The sequence below is a fragment of the Sitodiplosis mosellana genome, unplaced genomic scaffold (genome assembly GCF_009176505.1).
Source record: "Sitodiplosis mosellana isolate CC-2019 unplaced genomic scaffold, AAFC_SMos_1.0 Smas_scaffold_5, whole genome shotgun sequence".
NCBI classification, from domain to species: domain Eukaryota; kingdom Metazoa; phylum Arthropoda; class Insecta; order Diptera; family Cecidomyiidae; genus Sitodiplosis; species Sitodiplosis mosellana.
The window spans coordinates 2,299,939-2,318,675 of NW_022595248.1; the positions used below are offsets into that span (position 1 = coordinate 2,299,939).

The 18,737-nt window shown below is 34.2% G+C and overlaps 5 protein-coding genes across 12 annotated transcripts; all 5 read right to left on the reverse strand.

Annotated features, from left to right (window-relative positions):
- Positions 1–261: 261 nt before the first annotated feature.
- Positions 262–4,787, reverse strand: LOC129567180 (pepsin A-like). Of its 3 annotated transcripts, XM_055443836.1 has the most exons (10): positions 4,691–4,787; positions 2,559–2,619; positions 2,411–2,501; positions 2,217–2,337; positions 2,003–2,127; positions 1,494–1,911; positions 1,243–1,421; positions 985–1,164; positions 879–903; positions 262–791 (listed from the first exon to the last, which is right to left on the reverse strand). In XM_055443836.1, the coding sequence occupies exons 1-8, from the start codon at positions 4,785–4,787 to the stop codon at positions 1,000–1,002; spliced, it is 1,257 nt and encodes a 418-aa protein (XP_055299811.1). In that variant the 3' UTR covers positions 262–791; positions 879–903; positions 985–999. The 3 variants fall into 3 exon arrangements, with proteins under 3 accessions (XP_055299811.1, XP_055299810.1, XP_055299809.1); XM_055443835.1 differs by lacking the exon at positions 262–791 and having other exon boundaries at positions 867–903; XM_055443834.1 differs by lacking the exon at positions 262–791 and having other exon boundaries at positions 867–1,164.
- Positions 4,788–4,849: 62 nt separating this feature from the next.
- Positions 4,850–9,542, reverse strand: LOC129567179 (probable 4-coumarate--CoA ligase 1). 4 transcript variants are annotated; one of them, XM_055443833.1, is made up of 7 exons: positions 9,409–9,542; positions 7,670–7,822; positions 7,198–7,598; positions 7,051–7,104; positions 6,233–6,252; positions 5,271–6,134; positions 4,850–5,186 (listed from the first exon to the last, which is right to left on the reverse strand). In XM_055443833.1, exons 2-7 carry the CDS (start codon positions 7,802–7,804, stop codon positions 5,053–5,055), a joined length of 1,608 nt encoding a protein of 535 aa, XP_055299808.1. In that variant the 5' UTR covers positions 7,805–7,822; positions 9,409–9,542; the 3' UTR covers positions 4,850–5,052. The 4 variants fall into 4 exon arrangements, with proteins under 4 accessions (XP_055299808.1, XP_055299805.1, XP_055299806.1 ...); XM_055443830.1 differs by lacking the exon at positions 9,409–9,542 and adding an exon at positions 8,028–8,192; XM_055443831.1 differs by lacking the exon at positions 9,409–9,542 and adding an exon at positions 8,028–8,175 and having other exon boundaries at positions 7,670–7,887.
- Positions 9,543–10,016: 474 nt separating this feature from the next.
- LOC129567185 (GDNF-inducible zinc finger protein 1-like) lies at positions 10,017–12,554 on the reverse strand. Its single transcript, XM_055443843.1, has 4 exons — positions 12,027–12,554; positions 11,281–11,965; positions 10,905–11,183; positions 10,017–10,807 (listed from the first exon to the last, which is right to left on the reverse strand). The coding sequence occupies exons 1-4, from the start codon at positions 12,216–12,218 to the stop codon at positions 10,479–10,481; spliced, it is 1,485 nt and encodes a 494-aa protein (XP_055299818.1). The 5' UTR covers positions 12,219–12,554; the 3' UTR covers positions 10,017–10,478.
- Positions 12,555–15,224: 2,670 nt separating this feature from the next.
- On the reverse strand, positions 15,225–17,647 carry LOC129567187 (ERI1 exoribonuclease 2-like). Of its 3 annotated transcripts, none has more exons than XM_055443846.1 (4): positions 16,949–17,647; positions 16,434–16,539; positions 15,952–16,331; positions 15,225–15,864 (listed from the first exon to the last, which is right to left on the reverse strand). In XM_055443846.1, exons 2-4 carry the CDS (start codon positions 16,519–16,521, stop codon positions 15,691–15,693), a joined length of 642 nt encoding a protein of 213 aa, XP_055299821.1. In that variant the 5' UTR covers positions 16,522–16,539; positions 16,949–17,647; the 3' UTR covers positions 15,225–15,690. The 3 variants fall into 3 exon arrangements, with proteins under 3 accessions (XP_055299821.1, XP_055299822.1, XP_055299820.1); XM_055443847.1 differs by having other exon boundaries at positions 15,675–15,864; positions 17,053–17,647; XM_055443845.1 differs by lacking the exon at positions 16,949–17,647 and adding an exon at positions 16,632–16,846 and having other exon boundaries at positions 15,675–15,864.
- Positions 17,648–17,733: 86 nt separating this feature from the next.
- LOC129567188 (ERI1 exoribonuclease 2-like) lies at positions 17,734–18,731 on the reverse strand. The gene is made up of 3 exons (XM_055443848.1): positions 18,593–18,731; positions 18,114–18,493; positions 17,734–17,970 (listed from the first exon to the last, which is right to left on the reverse strand). The coding sequence occupies exons 1-3, from the start codon at positions 18,672–18,674 to the stop codon at positions 17,791–17,793; spliced, it is 642 nt and encodes a 213-aa protein (XP_055299823.1). The 5' UTR covers positions 18,675–18,731; the 3' UTR covers positions 17,734–17,790.
- Between the last annotated feature and the right edge of the window lie 6 nt (positions 18,732–18,737).

Below are 18,737 nucleotides of genomic sequence, written 5' to 3' on the forward strand. Positions count from 1 at the left end.
GAAAAACAATTTACGAAAAACAATTGAATAGTTTAATGAATGCAAAATTATTCAAACAATTTTCCCAGGAATGAATATAAATAACTTATTTTTTGTTAATTGATATCTTTCCGGTATTTAACTTTTTTTTAAAAAGCGATGCCTTTGTTGGATGCGAAAGCAAAATATATGTGATTCAATCATTTTAGTAACTTCATGTGTATTCAAAATAACTATACATCAATGGGCGAGATTTTAGTCACAATCTTATATATTCTTGCGGAAAATTCTATAAAAAAATGGAATGTGATTCACTCATGGTTTCTTACGATCTACAATTCTGAAAGCAGACGATTCAATGGCAAAAGAAATCAAATATGAAGCTTCAATGTTCTGTGTCTGACCAAGCAGCTTATCGTTTTTTTTTTTCTCACAAATGATTCTATTTAAACACTGCAAATTATGTAAATTACGAAGCGATTGTCTACATCAAAAGCAAAACAAAACTATACTGTATCTGCCTCATAGATTTTCTGATGATCGCAATGATATCGTGTTGCGTGCGTTGCTTCGAAATGTGTTTGTTATGTGATAGCAATGCATTTTGCTGATAATTAAACATCGATTTCGGTTTGAATTGCATATTGCACCTATTGAGTCATCGAAGCAAATTGTACTTGTGCGAGCGTCTTCCATTTCAAAGGGTACATCTATCTTATTTCAACAGTTCAAATTCACAATAAACAGCGCGCAAAGTTTTGAATCTAACGTTTTTTGTGCTCCTTGAAATTTTTCTCTACGATGAAAAGTCCCTGTGGATTTGAAATAACCAATATTCGATTGGTTATATCGATAATTTGAATGATTCAACAGTAAAAATGCAATTCTTGGATCCTCACAAATTTTAATTTCAATCCATGAACCCTGTTTAATAAAAGACATCATTGACATTATTTATTTTACGAATCATTTTTTTTATATGGATTTTTGGTATTATGAAATCACGTTTTGTCCATTGGTTTATCCAGCAGTTGGCCGCTTGACGGACTTTTCAATATTCGATTTTGCAAGGCCAGCGTAATCATTCTCCTGATTCATAAAGAGTGTCACTTTTCTAAGAAATGGAACGCCCAGTAAAAGCGTGTCTGGTAAATCAAAGACTTTGAAATTTAATCTGCATTTATCCTAAGAAAATAATGGAAAAACAAAACAATCAAAATTTAAACTAAATTTTCGCAATACATATTCACGTAAATTACTAACCCCGTTCTTTTCAAGGTAATCGCCTGGTTTCAGGAGAACTTTGAATTTTCCAAAAGTGAACTCCATTTTCCCTAATGTTTTATCGTTACAATCAACGGTAAAATCGTTTTGACTTTCGTCATATTTGCTGCTATTTGCAAGCTTTAACGCAATCGGTTCGACAAGATTTTTTGGTCCACCTTTGAAATAGAATAGAAATGGTTAACGTGTATGTTTGTGATTTTGTTCAAAAAAAAAAACGGATGATTTACCAAGAACTGAAGCTCCAGAGTCCATTACTGCATGACAGCTTGTAACATTACTGTCTGGGCCACAAACGGATGCTTTGCTCTTACCATCAGTTCCAATTGCTGCAAATTTATCGAGAGGTATATTCCAAAGACCACCTCCATTCACCCGTCCCCAATGTTCGGGCGCAATGTCACAACCACCAAGAAAGAGTTCGCCACCCGGTTGTTGATCTTTCTGATGCAGTTTAAGACAAGCATAACGGTAGGATATTTGCCCTTGGTCTTTTAAATTTTGGAGTATCGTTGAGTTCGGATCAGTTTTTGATACGACGCCCGACCATCCAAAGCCAATAGTTCCATCGAATGGATAATTGTATACATCAAATGGTTGCTCTGTAGCTACGCCGAATATCTGATCTTTGATTGTTAAACCACCAAACTTTGAGAACACACAGAAAATTTTTACAATTTAGTCAAACTTATCGAAGATTGAGAAAGAAATAAAATCGAAAGAATAAAATTTCAACTACCGAAACAGTATCCGTCGCTTTAGTACCGCTCAAGCTACCAACTTTATAGGCAATTTCAAAATTCGGTGATTCGGTTATCGCATTATATGTCGATGAAGCGCTCGAATTGTATTTATTTATTGACTCTGTGAAACGATTGAAAAATGATCAACATTTTCTTTTCTTTCATTTCAATTCGACTGAAGAAAATAAATCATTTTGATCGATCACTCACTGCACAAGACTGGGCAGCTTCCATTCACCGAAGGCACCCATAGATCAGAAGAGCCAGTATCGAAATTTACAACAAAATTTTGAGGCGGAGTGCCAACAGTAATGTTTATGGCATAATGCACCTACAATAAAATCAAACATTTTTTTACTTTAACATAAATTATATTTTTTTTATCAAAAACGTTTAACACGCACATTTTTATCATTCCATAAATCAATTTTCGCTCCTTTGATAGCCAACTCACGGCGACTTCGCGAATGAGATTCCACTTGAATCAAAGGAAGTCTGAAGAGAATATGGAGATTTTATTTCATTTCATTGACAAAATCATACAAAGTTCACCTTATGAAATCCCCTTGAATTGACTTCAACGCGGTTACACCACCGAGCACACAAAAAAACGCTAGAAAAATGATTGCAAAATGACTCATTTTAAATTAAAAAGAACAAATTTTGGATGCTAAAATTCTATGCTGTAGCTTCAGCTGGTTCTATTGCACGACTGCAGTTGCGCCGATTTTAATTTAAGAACTGAAAATGAATCAATACAAAGCTCAAGCTGATATTCGACTGCACTTTTTGGCTATACAGCAATTGCATCGTTTCGCAGTGAACAATCTCAGTCATTTATGCATTTATTCATTGAATGTTATTATAATTTTACTTTACCCGTTAAAATTGCATTCAGATATCTCTGCATCTGGTCGAGAAAAGCTATGAGTTTGAACAACGCTGATACGTTGACGGAGATGATCATAGAATTAGTTCGTTAAAATGGAGTTCGAGAAAAATAAATCAAATTATTTAAAATATGCAAAATTATTCCGATTTTTTTTCCCACGAATGAAAATGATTGAGCGGTTTTCGTTTGTTTTTTTCCGGCAGTTTGTTTTTCAAAACAATACAACCATTCGATTAACGGTGGATGCGAAAACAAAGTGGTGATTCTTCTTCAAGCACTTGAAATTTTGATATAAAATTCAATGTCAGTTTTATATTCATTTTGTTGATCACTGAATGCATTTATGGGATTAGAAGAATTTTGTTGGATCGTTAATAAACTATAGTTTGCTAATTAAAAAATTGATAATCGGAAAAACAATGTGGAAAGAGATGAATAATCAATTCAATATAATTGATTCAATTGTATAGTTCAAGCAATTCCAGTTAGAATCTTGACTATGTGCTAATGAAGCAATTCTACCTTCGATAAAGGACCATGCTAATTATTTAAATGTCCTCGGATCAATTTTTCGATGGTGATATTCGTAGTGCTGGGACCAGCCAACTTACAATCAATATTGTCTTTAACAGTGGCTATATTCCTTGGATTTGAATGAGCCAACTGTCAAAATGGAATTTGATAAAATCCACAAATTCGATTCATAGCCCAAAGATCTTTATTACAAATATATCCTTTTTTCGTTATTTGACACATATTTGATATAGATTTCTCGGGTGATTCGATTTGAGCTTGTATTTAGGTGAAAATGATAAGATCTGGAGGCATGCAAAAAGTGTTTTGCACTGTGCAATTAAAAATTGGCAAAATTATTCAGAAAAAGTTTCTAGGAATAATTTTGATTGATTTATTTTCATTTGTTGCTAATTTTGTTGGCACTTTATATTTTTGAAACCATACAGCTGTTCGATCAGTGGTAAATTCGAAAGCGAAATATGATGATTCATTCATTTTCGTAATTAGAACTTGAAGTTCTTGGAATTTTTATATATAGTCCAATGTCGATTTCATATTGATATTTGATCATTGAATACACTCAACCTACGATCATGGAACCAAGAGCAAGTGGATTTTGTTGGATCTTAAATAAATCATAGTTGCCTAGTTAAAAAAAATGATGATCGGAAAAAAATGTAAACAAAGAAAAATGATCAACTTAGTATCGACTCAGCTTACAAACTCCCTCTTTCTTTAATCTTTTCGGTATACTTCAAATGGTTTTAACGAGAAAAAAATTGACTACGGCAAATTGTTATTATAGCTAGTAATAATTTTTTTCAGACAAATGATTCTATGGGACAATGGAAATTATGTAAATGCCCAAACGATCGTCTCCACTCATAAGCAAAACAAAACTATGCTACATTTTTTCGATTGCGTTTCGGATTATCTGAATAGTTGCAAAATCGTTGCGTGTTTTGCTTGTGACTGCATTTGGTATGCTGCTGAGATTGGATTCCCGCTACTTTTCTTCATTGAAAACTACTTGAATAGTGTTTATTTGTAGACATACTACTGATAATATCTAAATCTGAACTATCAAACAATCACTGTGCGTGATAATCGACCGGATCAATCTTGATCTCATGACGGAAAGGTGTGAAATCAAATTCAAAGATCCCATTAATTGTTAAGCTGTTGTCTCTTGTTTATGTATCTACATTTAAAGCAAAAGAAATTCGTTCATTTTGATCGTTGAATAATATTCAATGAATATTGTCTCAATACCTACCTTTTTCAAATCTTAATACTCGAATCGTAATTAAATCATCATGGCCGTTAGTTGACTTGAATACAAACACTCTACATTGAAACGAACATTGTTTCATAGGCGAGATCGATAAAAAATTAGAAGAGACTATAAGAATGGAGAATGAACTACAACAGCATACAAATTTCACCAAATTTTATTGCACATAATAATCAATGAATTGAAACTGTTTGTTGAAAAAAGAGAAGAAATTTCAAGACGTTCAAAAAAAAATCTTCCTTATGTGGATGGTTCACATGCACATATGCAAAATGAACGATTCACTTTCGTGCCAACGCTTATTCGACATCTTGTTCGATGCGTTTTAAACATCTTTTGTTTTTCTATGCCTTTGAGTTGTATACTCGGGTTGCAGTCTCTTTGCACCATCGTCGAAGTAATTTGCCAGACGGAGTTGTTGGAATTGAATCGACGAAATAAACACCACCGCGCAGCTTACAATAATCAGTCATGTTATCTAAAAAATGGAATCATAATACAAAATAGATTATTGTACTGAATAAGTATGTGCTATTGACGATAATTTAAATTGAAATTGTACCTTCAACCAGTTTACAGATCTCCGCTTCGCTTATAAACGATCCCTTTTCACGAATGACAACTGCAGCTGGCAACTCATTATTCATGTCAGATAGAACACCAACAACACAAACACACTTTATATCAGGCGATTTGATTAAAAACTCTTCAATTTCGAATGGAGATATTTTCAAAAAGTCAGTGACAATTAGATCCTTTTTTCTATCGATTATGTGCACATTGCCATCTTTATCGAAAAATCCAATGTCACCGGTTAAAAAGAAGCCTTCATTGTCCATAGCGCTTGCTGATAAATCCTTTTGTTTATAGTAACCAAGGAATTTATATGGAACTTTGATACATATTTCGCCATTTGTATCGACTCCACATCGATTACCAGCTTCATCAACAATTTTGAATGTGTAGCCACTTATTATTTGGCCCGCTGAGTCGCTGCCATTTGCATTAATTGTCACAACACCGCACATTTCAGTTAATCCAAGGGCTGGATATAGTTTTCCATTAGGCAAAAATGTATTGAACTCATTGATCATTGCATATGGTGCTCGCTGTCCACGGATTAAAAAGCACTTTACACTCGACATGTTTGCATTGGGAAGCAATCCACTTTTCAACAACGCAACCATGTGATTCGCGACGCTTATGATAACGGTCACTTTGTAGTCGTTGATCAAACGCAACAGAAAACTGGGTGAAAATGATTCCGTTGTAATTATGCGAGTGGCTCCAGATAATGTGCCCAATAAAAGTGTGTTGTGACCAGATATCCACTGCAATGAACTTATGCTCAATAGCACATCGTCTGAAGTGCAGATGTCAAATGCGGTTATCTCCGCCAAAAGCATTGCGTGCGACAAGCAAACACCTGTGAAATAGCGATAAAAATTGAATGGAATATTTTGTCGATTCGTTGAAATGAGAAAGGATGAATGCAAACCGAACAAAAATTAAAATAAGTCTCACCTTTGAACGGACCAGTTGTTCTAATGGAATAAAAATAAAAAATTTAAATAAAAAACAAAAAAAATTCTAGATTGAACAAATAAAAGTAATAAATCGATTTCACGCGGCGCACATGGCACAAATTATCACTAAATGACTGACGAATTGTCCTCCTACATTCTCCTTTTTGTATTGAGATAATGATACCTATCTGTAATGTTTACACCTATTTACTGTAAATTTTGATATTGATCTTTGTCATAGCCATATCCATTGAGTTGGCGAGTTACTATTCCATTTTAGAATCAATTTTGAACTATTTTCATATTAGCACAAAATGCTCCTTATACGCTTCAAATCATGGCCAATTATTAAACTCAAATCACTCTGCAGCCAACATTGATCTGCCTTAACCGACGTAAAACTTCTCGTCAATTTATCCAACGATATAAATTGAGTGACGACTTTTGCTGTCCTAGAGTCTCTAATTAAAGTAAAAAACCAAACGCTTCACATAGCCTTTATCCCTTTGGAAACGTTAACCAAAGGTTATTTTGGACCCTTTTCTATCTGACTCCTATCAAGCATTTCCATCTTGGTTGTATGACTATGTTTTTGTTTTCATGTGCTAACTTTTGTGAATACTGCATAATTTATGAAAAGAGCCAGGTTTTTAACGCGGCGAGAACTGAAAGTTGTACTAAATGAGTGTAAATTATTATAAATTGATGTAACAGCCTTGCACTCTTTTCCGGTCAAACACTTATTTAAACCTCATTATATTCAGCCAGAGCTTGGCGGTGATAAATAAAATAAGAATAATAAATTTGTATTTTTACCCAGATGAGCACAAAATAGCGGCGATATCGTTCACCCCGTCCACTTCAACCGGTCTAAATAAATCATGTTATGTAATCGACTGTTTTTATGATAAGTGGCTGAGTCAAATTGACTCTCATAACAGTAAAATAGAGATAAGCACTCACACAAAGTTCTCCTCATTCCCAGTGGGCTCAAAAAGGTGTTCAACTGCAATGGAGCTATCTTTTGTTCCATTAAATGTGAAAATTGTCGCATCATTCTTGAGTTCCGTCAAACACTCCTTGATCAAATCATACACTTTGATATCACAAATCATAACGCTTGGCTCGGTTATTCCAAGCATACGAATGACATCTGGTTTTTCTACCGATGTAGTCAAAGCATTTAATGGACATCCCGTAGAATATGCCGCGAACACAATCGGAGATAGATTGGGCACATTGTCCACCATCAATCCGATCACTTGCTTTGGCTTAAGGCCACGAGTCTGGAGATTTTGAGCGGCTCGAATCGTTTTCATGCGAATTTCATTGAAGGTTAGACAAACCCCTGAATCATCGCTTATCTAGAATTGTATGTCATTAAATGGAGAAATTATATTTTTTATTTAAACTTTTCCACACAATTGTTCCTTACTTGAGCAATTTTCGATCCATGTAGCTTCATAGCACGTAGTAAAGCTTGAGCAATATTGATATTTGGATTGTACAGTTGTGGTCGATTAAATCCACGCCATAAATTGGCTTTCGAATCGAATGTTGTTTGAAACATTTTCACTTGATTTTTGTCCTGTTGAAATTAAATTCCACCGAAAAATATTCAAAGATTTTTTTTCTTCAATAAATGATAAGTACCTAGAAAAAATTCTTCAATGTTTAAATATCCTTTTAAATTTGGAAAAAAAAAGTATTTCTATTCGCTGCCGGCTATTCGTCTTTTGATTCCCAAAATGTTTCTTACACTTTGAGGAATTAATCAAATCGAAATAAATCACCAATGCAACGAAGCCAAGCGTTTGTTTTAATATTGAAGTCATACACTTCTCTGGCCATAATCGCAACGGTAGCTCAATTTTTATAGGAAATTTCTACACTTTTTGCCTGATCATTGTTTTTCAGATAGCATGACAAAATTATTATTATCGTGTTTTGATTCGGTGATTCGGTAAACAACTGTCTGAGCGATTTATCAATACTATATTTCGCTCTTACTTGTAGATTATCTAATGAGATTACGTGGAAGCTAATTAGCGGTTCCCAAGCACATCGAACACACGCTTCACACGTTGTGTGACATGCTTCACTTGAATACATTATAGTGAATTTACTCAATCAGTAGCCATTACACTCTTAATAAGGCAAACAAGCGATGCATGTCATACGACGTGTGAAGCGTGTGGCCGATGTGCTTGAGTCTTATACTAAGATAAGAAATCTATGCAAAAACCATCGTTTGTGAATCGTTTAGCACACAAAATTCATATGAATTTTGTAGAAAGTTTTTCACGGATTTTGTTTCCACTAATTAGATATAAAATTGCCGCAATTTTTGTCCAAAATATTTACCGCAAATAAACTATCGTTAATCTGTATTTATCTTGATATTGACAAATGAGTGATGTAAAAATAATAATAACATATTATGTCATCGCTTATCGAAATTCAGCACAAGTAAACAGATAGCGAAATAAACATATTTCGTTCTAACATCATAACAAGAGTTTCACTTTCTGCGATTAACAAAATTTCGCTCTGCTTTCATGTACAGCTTTTGGGAGATATACTTCAATAAGCGAACACTTGACATTCAATCACTTTTTCATTCTGGAGATTCAATTCTTTATTGATATTCATTGGATATATTATTGAGCTAAATGGAATTTTTTCATTTCAGTTCAATATGTTTGTTGTGCGTGAATTTCAGATAGTGTTTGTTGTGTTCATGCACATGTCTAATGCTTGTAACTGATTTATATACATTTGAAATGAACACAACAAATGAGCTTTGTTGTTGTTGGCCCATTATTTGTTTGCACTATATTTTGTATCACCATTTGAATTTCGAATGCTCAATTCAAATGCCGCGTGACAAAATTCAATATTGAGGAGTTTGAATGTTCTATGTATGGAAAAATACTTTTTTATATTCACATTGTATCACACTTTGACCATCCATTCTATTTCGTTGTCAACGCTTAATAGTTATTGAGTAATTCATTTAATACGTATAATCGTATAAATGTTGTGATGTACGTATGATTCTTTTTTACTGATTTTCTGTTGCAATCAAACTCCAAAAAAATAAAAAAATCGATGATCTTATCATTTTTGTTCTAAAATTTGATTAAAACGGTATTTTAAATTGTCGTTGCTTACTTTTCTTCTTCTTTAAGGAATTTTATATTTCAAAATTTCCTGCACTTTAGGATTAATTTGGAATAAATCACCAGTGTAACGAAGCGTTTGTCGTAATGTTAAAAACGTAGATTTTTCAGGCCTTAATCGTAGCGATGGCTGTATATTTATAGGATTGCTCATCACTTTTCGTGATTTCAGGTAATCATTGCTCTTTTTTTGCTACTTTGATAGCACACCAATTTTATTATCTTTGCGTTTTGCTTCGACAATTTTGTTCGTAAACAGTCGTCTGGGTTGTTTATCATAGTTCTATTTTTACTTGTTGTAAATCCCTTGGGAACAGCTTAATGAGATAAGAATTCTAGGCAAATCCAAAAATATTCACCGCAATTCTGTATTTATCTTGATGCTGGCAAATGACACTGGCCTGAAAAAAAAATTATCATGTCATGTCGTTGCTTATCGATTCAGTACAAAAAAGTCGCATCAGATATCGAAAGAAGTCACGTTTCGTTCTGACATCATAACTGTTTCACTTTCTTCGAGTAACAGCATTTGACTCCACGTATGTACGGCTTTTGTGAATTTTATTTCGATTTTAGTGAATTACACAAGAATTGTCCCAATTTTTGTTTCCTATAAAGCATTTTATTGATTTCGTTCATTTATTTAAATTACACGTTAAATAAAATTCAAAGAATTGTGCTTATTCTTAAAATGACTTGACTAAAATTTTGACTAAATTTCGTTCCACAAAAAAGCGCGTCTAATCTAATTAGTTTTTTTTTTTTGGTTCAAAAGTTCCGAGAATATCAACACACAAAAAATGATATGATGAGAAAAAAATCTCCAAAATAAATAAATTGTAGACAAAAAAAGGGGATCTACTACTACACTACTCACTACTAGGGGAATGAAATTGGATGATCAATGGATATGGTGATTGAGATTAAAAGAATCACATGTTAGAAAATACTGCTTTGAATACGTGGCAAAAAGTGCCCTAAATCTAAATGATATTAAATATGATACGATTAATGCTGTCGTTGCTTGTATAGTAGTCCAATTGAATTGGATGATAATTTGGCTCATGGGCTTGTAGTGAGAATGATTCCATCCAAAGTGATTGTACGTTGTGTCTTTGCCACAGTTCCAGTTCGTGCTTTGTTCTTATCGTTATGCACATTTTTGATATGTCTACGGAGTGCATTGTCGTGTGCAAGCTTCTTTTGGCAAATCGGACAATATCGAATCATTTCACCGGTGTGAATTTTCTTGTGTATTCCGAGTCGGAATTTGCTTACACACGCCACACCGCATACTTCACATGTAAAAGCGTAATTGGTTTCATGAACTCGTATATGTAAATTGAGCCGATAGTCCGAATCGAATGTCTCTGAGCAGTCTGAGTAGGTGCCTAAAATGAGATAAAACATGGGAATCAGTCGAAATTCAATGGAAAAATGAAAAAAAAAAATGGGAAAATGAATAAAAAGGGAAAAATGGCAACAAACATGCGATCGCTCGCACTGTGGCGTGCTTCTTTTCAACATGGTCCCGTAATTCGCGTGGCGTTACAAAACGATGGCCACATTTTGGGCAAACGTGATTCTTGATTCCCAGGTGATACCTAAAATGGATGCGCAAACTGTTTTTGGTCGCTAGTTCCTTGCCACACATGTCGCAAATAAAAACTTGTTCGCGTGTGTGTGAGTTCACGTGAATATTGTATGTTTGCCGATGATTGAAGCCTTTTGAGCAAAATTTGCAGTGGAACTTGAACGTTTGCTTGGCTACGCAAAGGAAGAAAAAAGAGGTTTGAATGTCTCGAATTCGGTTTCTCGAGTAATTAATACAACATTAACCAATCAATATGAATGATGGCGGTACCTTTGTCCTCATGAAATTTTTGTACATGTTTTTTGTACTCATTCGAACTAGAAAATGTCGCTCCGCATTGTTCGCACAGTCCCGGAAAATCATCTTCCGGCTTTTCCCTTTTGTACTTCTTTACCAGGCTTTTCAAGCTGGCTTTGATATCTTCGCGCAAAAGTCGATCCACGTACTTATCGACGTCTTTCGAATTATTAACTTTTCTCGTTCTCTTCCTTGTAACCGGTGCCTTTGCTTTGCTGACTTTCTCCACGTTCGTCTTAACTTTATCAGGAATTTTTATTGTATTCACTACTCTTTTCGGTGGTTGAGGTTGTTGAGGTGGTTGAGGTGGTTGAGGTGGTGGCGATGGTGGTTGTAGTATTGCTTCTTCAGGTTCTGGATTTAAATCTCGCTTAATCTCATCCAATACATTCGATTCGAGTTTGAGAATTTCCGTATCAAATACCGGCATAAATTTATCATCGATTTGCTCCGGAAAAACTATTTCGTCCATATCAAAGAGATAATCATTTTGAAATTTCTTCGATTCACTATCTGGTGGCTGATTCTGCAAATGCTTCTGGAATTCGGTTAAAATATTGTCTGATTCGATGCATTGATGCCGAAACAAAGAGATTGCTTGAATTTTCTTTATACAAATCGAACAGATTCGTTGTGGTTGCGGCTGCACTTTACTCAACTAAAACGAATAAAAATTTTAATTTAAACATCAAACATGTAAGCAATATGATGAAATGTACCTCTTTGTTCAAAATTTGCTCAATCATTTTTTGGGCCGTGCAGCTTTCTCTTCGACTCCATGGCATCGTTGATCCAATAGATATGTACTCATCATCAGTTCTGCACAAACACGTACGACACAATTGACTGATAGCACCACCATTTTTTTCGTATGAGGCCAAAAATGATAGCGAAACTCGTTGACTCGACATCACAACTACCGAGTTTGTCCATTAACAATTGCAATTGGACTGGATCTACGGCCGAGAGAATGAGAGAAATCACAGTTTATGTAAATAAGTGCGAGTGATTTCTCATCGTAAACATCTTGACAGATGACAGATGCGGCTTCCACTTGGAATGATGGAAAGCATTACAGTTGCCTTCGTGTTCCGATAGATGGCGCTAGTCATTCAGCATGGCTTTATAAATGGGATAGAAACAGTTTTTTTTTTGTTCCAAATTGTTAATTGTATTGTGTTTTCAATTTTTTTTTATTATTCTAATAGAAATGTTGTCAATTTGTGAAAATTAGTATAAATGGCTAAACCAATTGATAACAGCATTACGATTTGTATGCATTTAATTGCCTCTTTGGTTGATTGTAGAGTAGCCGCAATTTTATCACCACAAAATATTCGCTGTGTTCAGGTGTACAATAGCAAAAATGATTTCCTGGAAAAATCAATTTTATCTTTCAATACCAAATGTTACCGTCAATTATTGTAAAAGGCCATGTTGTTGCAAGCAAATTGAATTAAAAGGCAGTTCAAAGCACGTATTGCAATTTAAATCGGCCAAATCTAAATAATTGGATGCGATTCATGCAAACTTCTGTTCTTTTCGCTACTTACTTGCTTCATTTCTGCTTAAAAAGATTAAATTTCAGAGTATAAAATGTGGTTTGTTGTCCATTTACGAAAGAATAAAATGGATGTATGTGAAGTGCGAATCGAACGTTTGTTTACATTTTCAAAACACATAACTAAATAGTCGTCACGTCGAACGGTCGTCCGTTGTAGTTAGTAATTGCTAGAACCATCTTCCGCTTTGATTATGATAACTCAAGTTACTTTGTAGTTAAAAAGAATTAATGCAGCTGCGATGATGACGACATCTAGATAAGATTAATTTTTTTCATTCTGTGTTTGGGTCTAATCAAAAAATGATGTATAAGAACGTTTCAAAGATTGAACTTATTGATGAAACAAGTTATATTTTAATGATTCATTTGTGTTTTTGATAAAGCATTTTAATGTATTTGTTCAAATTTTGTGACTTAAATCATGATTTATCATTGAATTGATAATAATTTTTTATTTTAATGACAAAAATGTGTTCAAATGTTATTCATCAAATCTGTATGATTTGTCGATCAATGATTAATAGTCAAATGGTCTCCAATCCGTTACAAAGGAAAATGTTGCACCGCTTTGACTCAATTTTAATACCATCATGGCTAAGGTCCTTGCATCATCGATGGCTGAGTGAGCGTTTCCAACTTGCTTGATATTTATGACATCCAATGCTTCTTGAAAGCTAAACATTCCAGGGTGTACTTTCTTAAAAATACAGAAATTCTTTCCTAACAAAATGTCTCATTTCATATTTTGTTCATTGGAAACTTACTCCAAAAATTTTGCGTGCATCGATCCAGGCTTTTAATTGTGGCTTTGGTTGAATTCCATGGCGTGTGCAGTCTTTACGTAGGTAAGTGCTTAAATCCCAATTAGTCCAACAACAAAAGGCGGTGTTGGCTCCATACTGTACGTTTCTAATATTCGGCGTGGCAAATTGTAACTGATGCGAAATACGAATTTGTTCCAACCACACTAAGAATCGCTGGTAAACGATGGGAAATATCGCTTGGACATCAATGAGAGATTGCGTTATTCCGGTTAAATTTGTACAGTATTCACTGAGAACTGGGCGGTTTGTCGGTCGAACATAGTCATGAAATTCGGATTCGATCATACCATTGCGTAGATTTAATAGCACTGCACCAAATTCTGTTTTGGAATAATTGACCAAAAATGTCATTTTGCTCGATTAACGTTTCTTGGAAGTTTTTATTGAAAAAAAAAATCATGTTTCATGCAAGTATGTAAAGCCACAAGTGTTACCAATTATTTCAGCATTTTCAAAATCCTTTTCTTCCCAACAAGTAGCTTCGAAATCCAAGCAAACGATGTATTTCAATTGATATGCCATTGTTTCCGATCTCAGTATCAATTGATAGGAGTTCAGAGAATTCAAAATAAAATATCCATTGATCGGATGCACAAATTCCAAACCACACCTTTTTCTGTAATTTATATTCGAAACACCATTCAAAAGTTTTTTTTTTCGAAACAAAAACTGTAACTTTTGTATCCGATTGAAGTTCCTATTCAAGTTTTTTTCGTTGAAAATTTGAAAGATAAACAACAAATTAACTGTACCACAAAAAAAGCCAACCCACTTAACGTTATTAATAGCAATACTGTCCGTTTAGCGTACTAGCTTGCCTTCGACTAGTCTTGAGCTCACAAAGTGATCGCTCAAAGTGCGAAGTGGGGTTCACACAGCGAAAAAGCAAACGGCATCATACGAGTGATGTCATCACTTACACTTATTAAATCGCATGTATTTCAAAGCAGTGTATTTGTCGATCAGAGCATTGTTGCTAAATAGTTTATACACAATCAGTTTGTTTGTATTCGATGTTGAACATTTTTTCACAATTGTTTATTCCTTCATTTCCTAATTGTTTTGAAAATTCTCCATTGCCAAGACAGTCAAACGGCATTCTGTTAGTAAGGAGTTGCTTGAATGTTTCAACCGTTCTTCAATCAGTAATGGAATTATTATGCAAATTCGCTTTGATTCATAAACCATCAAGTTTATTATAAAATTTAGAATAATTTTAATTTGAATCAAATGATTGTTGCATGGTTCGACGTCCCGTCTCTGAATGATTCTTGGAATGAATGCATAACTCTTGGAACATTATTAAATAACAAAATGGATTATTTTGTCTTCGAGCGTTTGTGTAATAAAGTAAAAAGAATATCGATAGCGTTTTCCAGTACTATTGGTTGCCGATATTTGAGCCGCGCTTACATTGCAATGTTGAGTCAAAGCTAATCACACTGCAAAACACTTACCAAATCAATTCAAAATAGGCCAGAAGTCTAAAAAAAGAATTATTACAATGTACAATGAGGCGAACAATTTTGAAATATATTTCCAAAACACTTTTAATATTCCCGCAGCTCTGAACGTGGGATTTTCTTTAATTTTTGTCAAGACTTTTTTTTTGTCATTGTTCTAAATAAATGAAACTTATGACCGCGATGATAACAAAAAAGAAACAGTCATTAAAAGAACTTAATCTATACACTTGCATTCAAATATTATTTCTTTGCTATTAACATTTTATCAGCACCTAGCGGTTTATTTGAAATTGCTAGGTTCGCAACGTATAACAATATTGCGACAGATATTTTCGTCACAGTGTTTATTGTTCAGTTTGCCAAGCAAAAAAAAGGCAAAACGTGATAAAATCATTAATTACTAACGATTTCAATAAGCGACATAAAAATGTTAAGGTTTCGAAAAGCGTTTTCAATCATTAAAAATCAATACTTTTTCAATCGCGGTGTATAGGTTCACATTAAACATTTTTTGTTTCTTTTTAGCCCACTAGTAATTTTTCCAATCAGTAACTTTGTGGAATTCCGCACCGCTTCGGTACAAATTCAAAACCATCTTGGCCAAGGTCCTTGCATCGTCGATGGCTGAATGAGCATTTCCCGTTTGCTTGATGCTTATGAAGTCCAATGCCTCTTGAAATGTGTATCGTCCTGGATGCTTTCTCTTTAAAAAAATATAACATTTTGTAGTTATCAACAAAAATCAAAACTAATCGGTTGATGGGCCAAATGAATCATGTAATAAACTTACTTCGAAAATCTTCCGTGCATCGATCCAGGTTTTCAAATATGGTTTTGGATTAATTCCATGACGAGTGCAGTCGATACGTAGATAATGACCCAGATCCCAATTGGTCCAAGAGCAAAATGCAGTATTGATTCCATAACTTGTGGTGCGAGTATTTGGCATAGCCATCTTCAACTGATAAACATCACAGATTTTCTCTAGCCATGTCACAAACTTGTTGTAAACGACCGGATATTTCGCTTGAGCATCGATGAGCACCTGTGTAATTCCCGTTAAGCTTATACAATATTCGCTGAGAATCGGACGATACGTTGGTTGCACATATTCATGAAATTCCGAATCGATTTCACCGCTTTGGAGATTCAACAGTAATGCACCGAATTCTTTTGAAAGAACCGAAGAAAAATAACAACACAATCAGTTTGCGACATCACATTCTAAGGAACTAATAAAATATTGACAATTTCAATAGCGATAGATGTTACCAATGATTTCAGCATTTTCTGAATCCCGTTCTTCCCAACAAGTTGCTTCGAAATCCAAGCAAATGATGTATTTGAACTTTGATGCCATTGTTCAGAATGTTGGTGTCTATAGATAAAAGTCGATCAAAATCACAATTAATTTCTTTTTTCAATATATATTCAGTTTTAAAATTATTAGGATTCGTTTGGAAAACACACCTTTTTCTTCTTTTCACTGTACAAAAAAAATTCTAATTTGATTCTTTTTCTTAGAATACTAATTCGTTATAAAGGATAATAAATCAATATTCACGTTATTTAGTGTATAGATTTTGATATGAAGAAACAATGGTATAGAATTTTTACTTAAACTGTTAACCCTTTTCAACGAATAATTTTGTTCGAAGTATCAACTTGCTCAACGTATGACTCGTTTGAATTCAAATCACAAAGTGATCTTCACTCACTGAGTGAAACGGTGAAGTATGCCCATCAATGTTCGTATTTCATAAGCCAAAAGTATTGTCATTACTTACACTGCAAATACACTGTGATGAAGTGCGTGTGTGTGTGTATGTGCTATGGTCGTTTTCTTACGAGCGCTCTTCTCTATTTCCTTTTGAACATTTTCTACACTTACATGTGCAAAGAGCGCTGAGTTTTTCATCCGTTTGGTGCAGAAACGAACACACGCAGTAACTGCTGATATGCAATGTCTACTAGATATTGCCGTTTTCGTGTTTGGATTCACACTCAATTTTCTCCTTTCGTTTGTGTACAAAGATGAAATCATTTGTCTTTTCTCCCTCTCTCCATTTGTTCTAAAAAAATTCTACATTTTTTATTAGGTAAGAGTCGTTTTTTTGTATTATCAACAGCTTGAATGTTCTAACTGTAATTTCATAATCCACATCAACTTTATTGTAATGTTTGAAATGCATATAACATCATTTTTATCCAACGGGATCTGATTTTATTTAAAAATTGTTTGTCGAAAGAAGTTTGATGAACACGCTTCCAAATGACCCATTCAGCCGCTGAAATAGAAAAAAACATTCGTAACATTTTCTCATGATGAATTTTGCATTTTAAGTTGAATGTTCGCTATGCTGCTACCAAATAATGCAACACTCAAACCAAGCAAAGTCAATGCACAAAGTGATGAAAGAACAATAAAACTGAATGAAAATCTACAAACAGAAACAAATTTATTTACAAAATTCACATGAAAACTTCAGTTGGAAAATTGGTATCCATCATATTGCTCGCATATAAATGAAAATAGAATCTTTTTTTTATTTCCAAGAAGTTTATTGATATTCAAAATAACAGAATATAATTTTGATTCAATTATTCTTCATATCATGTTCTCCCATTTCTAGTAATAATTAGTAATTGCGTTAAATCTAACGCCTCTGTTGATCAAATGCATCGCCAATTTTGCCAAATTGATTGCATCACTTATTGCCGAGTGTGGGCTGCCAACGGTACGAATGCTGGCGATTTCCAATGCATACGAAAATCTCAAATTTCTATTGATGAATGCCATATATATTTGCTTTGGGAAACAAACGGAGAATGATTAGTTTCACGAAAACACCGGTTGACAGTGTATTTTCATATGATAAAATTCAGTGGAGCCATTGAAAAAAAAAAATTGAATACAAGCGATAGAAAGCCATTGCTGAAACTCAAACTCACATTAAACAGTTGACGAACATCAATCCACGCTTTGAAAAGTGGCTGGCAAATGATGTGATTGCGTGCACAGTCGTTGCGAAAGTAGAAACTTAAATCCCAATTTGACCACGAGCAGAATGTCGTGTTTGGACCATCAGAAATGCGTGCTCTTGCCGATGAGGTGAATTGCAACCCCTTTGTATTTTGTAGCATTCGTAGCCAGTCAATGAAATACGAATAAATGGTTGAGAATGTTGGTTGGCAATCGACCATGGACTGCGTAATGCCAGTCAAATTAATGCAATATTCGCTGAGTTGCGGATAACGAATCGGTCGCACATAATGATGGAAACGGTCTTCGATTGTGCCACTGTTCACGTTTAAAAGGATTGCACCGAATTCTTATCGAGAAAAATTCCCATTAATTTTCGTTGTTTTGTCACTTTGTTTTCGAAAATTATTTTCCATCTTGGAATGGACAAGGTGTAAAATTTACCTACCAATTATTTCCGCGTTTTCCTTCCAATCGTATGACCAGCACGTTGCTTCAAAATCCAAACAAATTAGATACTTGAAAGACATTTCAATCCAACTTTACACAGTAATTTCAGAGAAAAGAAAAGCAAATCTTTCTAAAGACACTTT

Coding starts and splice junctions, on each gene's coding strand:
- LOC129567187 (XM_055443846.1), bottom strand. CDS start 16,521: ATGGCATCAAAGTTCAAATACATCATTTGCTTGGATTTCGAAGCAACT. Junction 16,332..16,433: donor AGAAAATGCTGAAATCATTG/GTAACATCTATC, acceptor TTCTTTCAAAAG/AATTCGGTGCATTACTGTTG. Junction 15,865..15,951: donor ATGCACGGAAGATTTTCGAA/GTAAGTTTATTA, acceptor ATTTTTTTAAAG/AGAAAGCATCCAGGACGATA.
- LOC129567180 (XM_055443836.1), bottom strand. CDS start 4,787: ATGAAACAATGTTCGTTTCAATGTAGAGTGTTTGTATTCAAGTCAACT. Junction 2,338..2,410: donor ATTTATGGAATGATAAAAAT/GTGCGTGTTAAA, acceptor ATTTTATTGTAG/GTGCATTATGCCATAAACAT. Junction 1,912..2,002: donor AAGCGACGGATACTGTTTCG/GTAGTTGAAATT, acceptor GTGTTCTCAAAG/TTTGGTGGTTTAACAATCAA.
- LOC129567179 (XM_055443830.1), bottom strand. CDS start 8,069: ATGACTTCAATATTAAAACAAACGCTTGGCTTCGTTGCATTG. Junction 7,105..7,197: donor GGGAATGAGGAGAACTTTGT/GTGAGTGCTTAT, acceptor TGATTTATTTAG/ACCGGTTGAAGTGGACGGGG. Junction 5,187..5,270: donor GATCTGTAAACTGGTTGAAG/GTACAATTTCAA, acceptor TCCATTTTTTAG/ATAACATGACTGATTATTGT.
- LOC129567188 (XM_055443848.1), bottom strand. CDS start 18,674: ATGTCTTTCAAGTATCTAATTTGTTTGGATTTTGAAGCAACGTGCTGG. Junction 18,494..18,592: donor GGAAAACGCGGAAATAATTG/GTAGGTAAATTT, acceptor TTTCTCGATAAG/AATTCGGTGCAATCCTTTTA. Junction 17,971..18,113: donor ATGTTCGTCAACTGTTTAAT/GTGAGTTTGAGT, acceptor TGTTTCCCAAAG/CAAATATATATGGCATTCAT.
- LOC129567185 (XM_055443843.1), bottom strand. CDS start 12,218: ATGTCGAGTCAACGAGTTTCGCTATCATTTTTGGCCTCATACGAAAAA. Junction 11,184..11,280: donor AAAATTTCATGAGGACAAAG/GTACCGCCATCA, acceptor TCCTTTGCGTAG/CCAAGCAAACGTTCAAGTTC. Junction 10,808..10,904: donor CACAGTGCGAGCGATCGCAT/GTTTGTTGCCAT, acceptor ATCTCATTTTAG/GCACCTACTCAGACTGCTCA.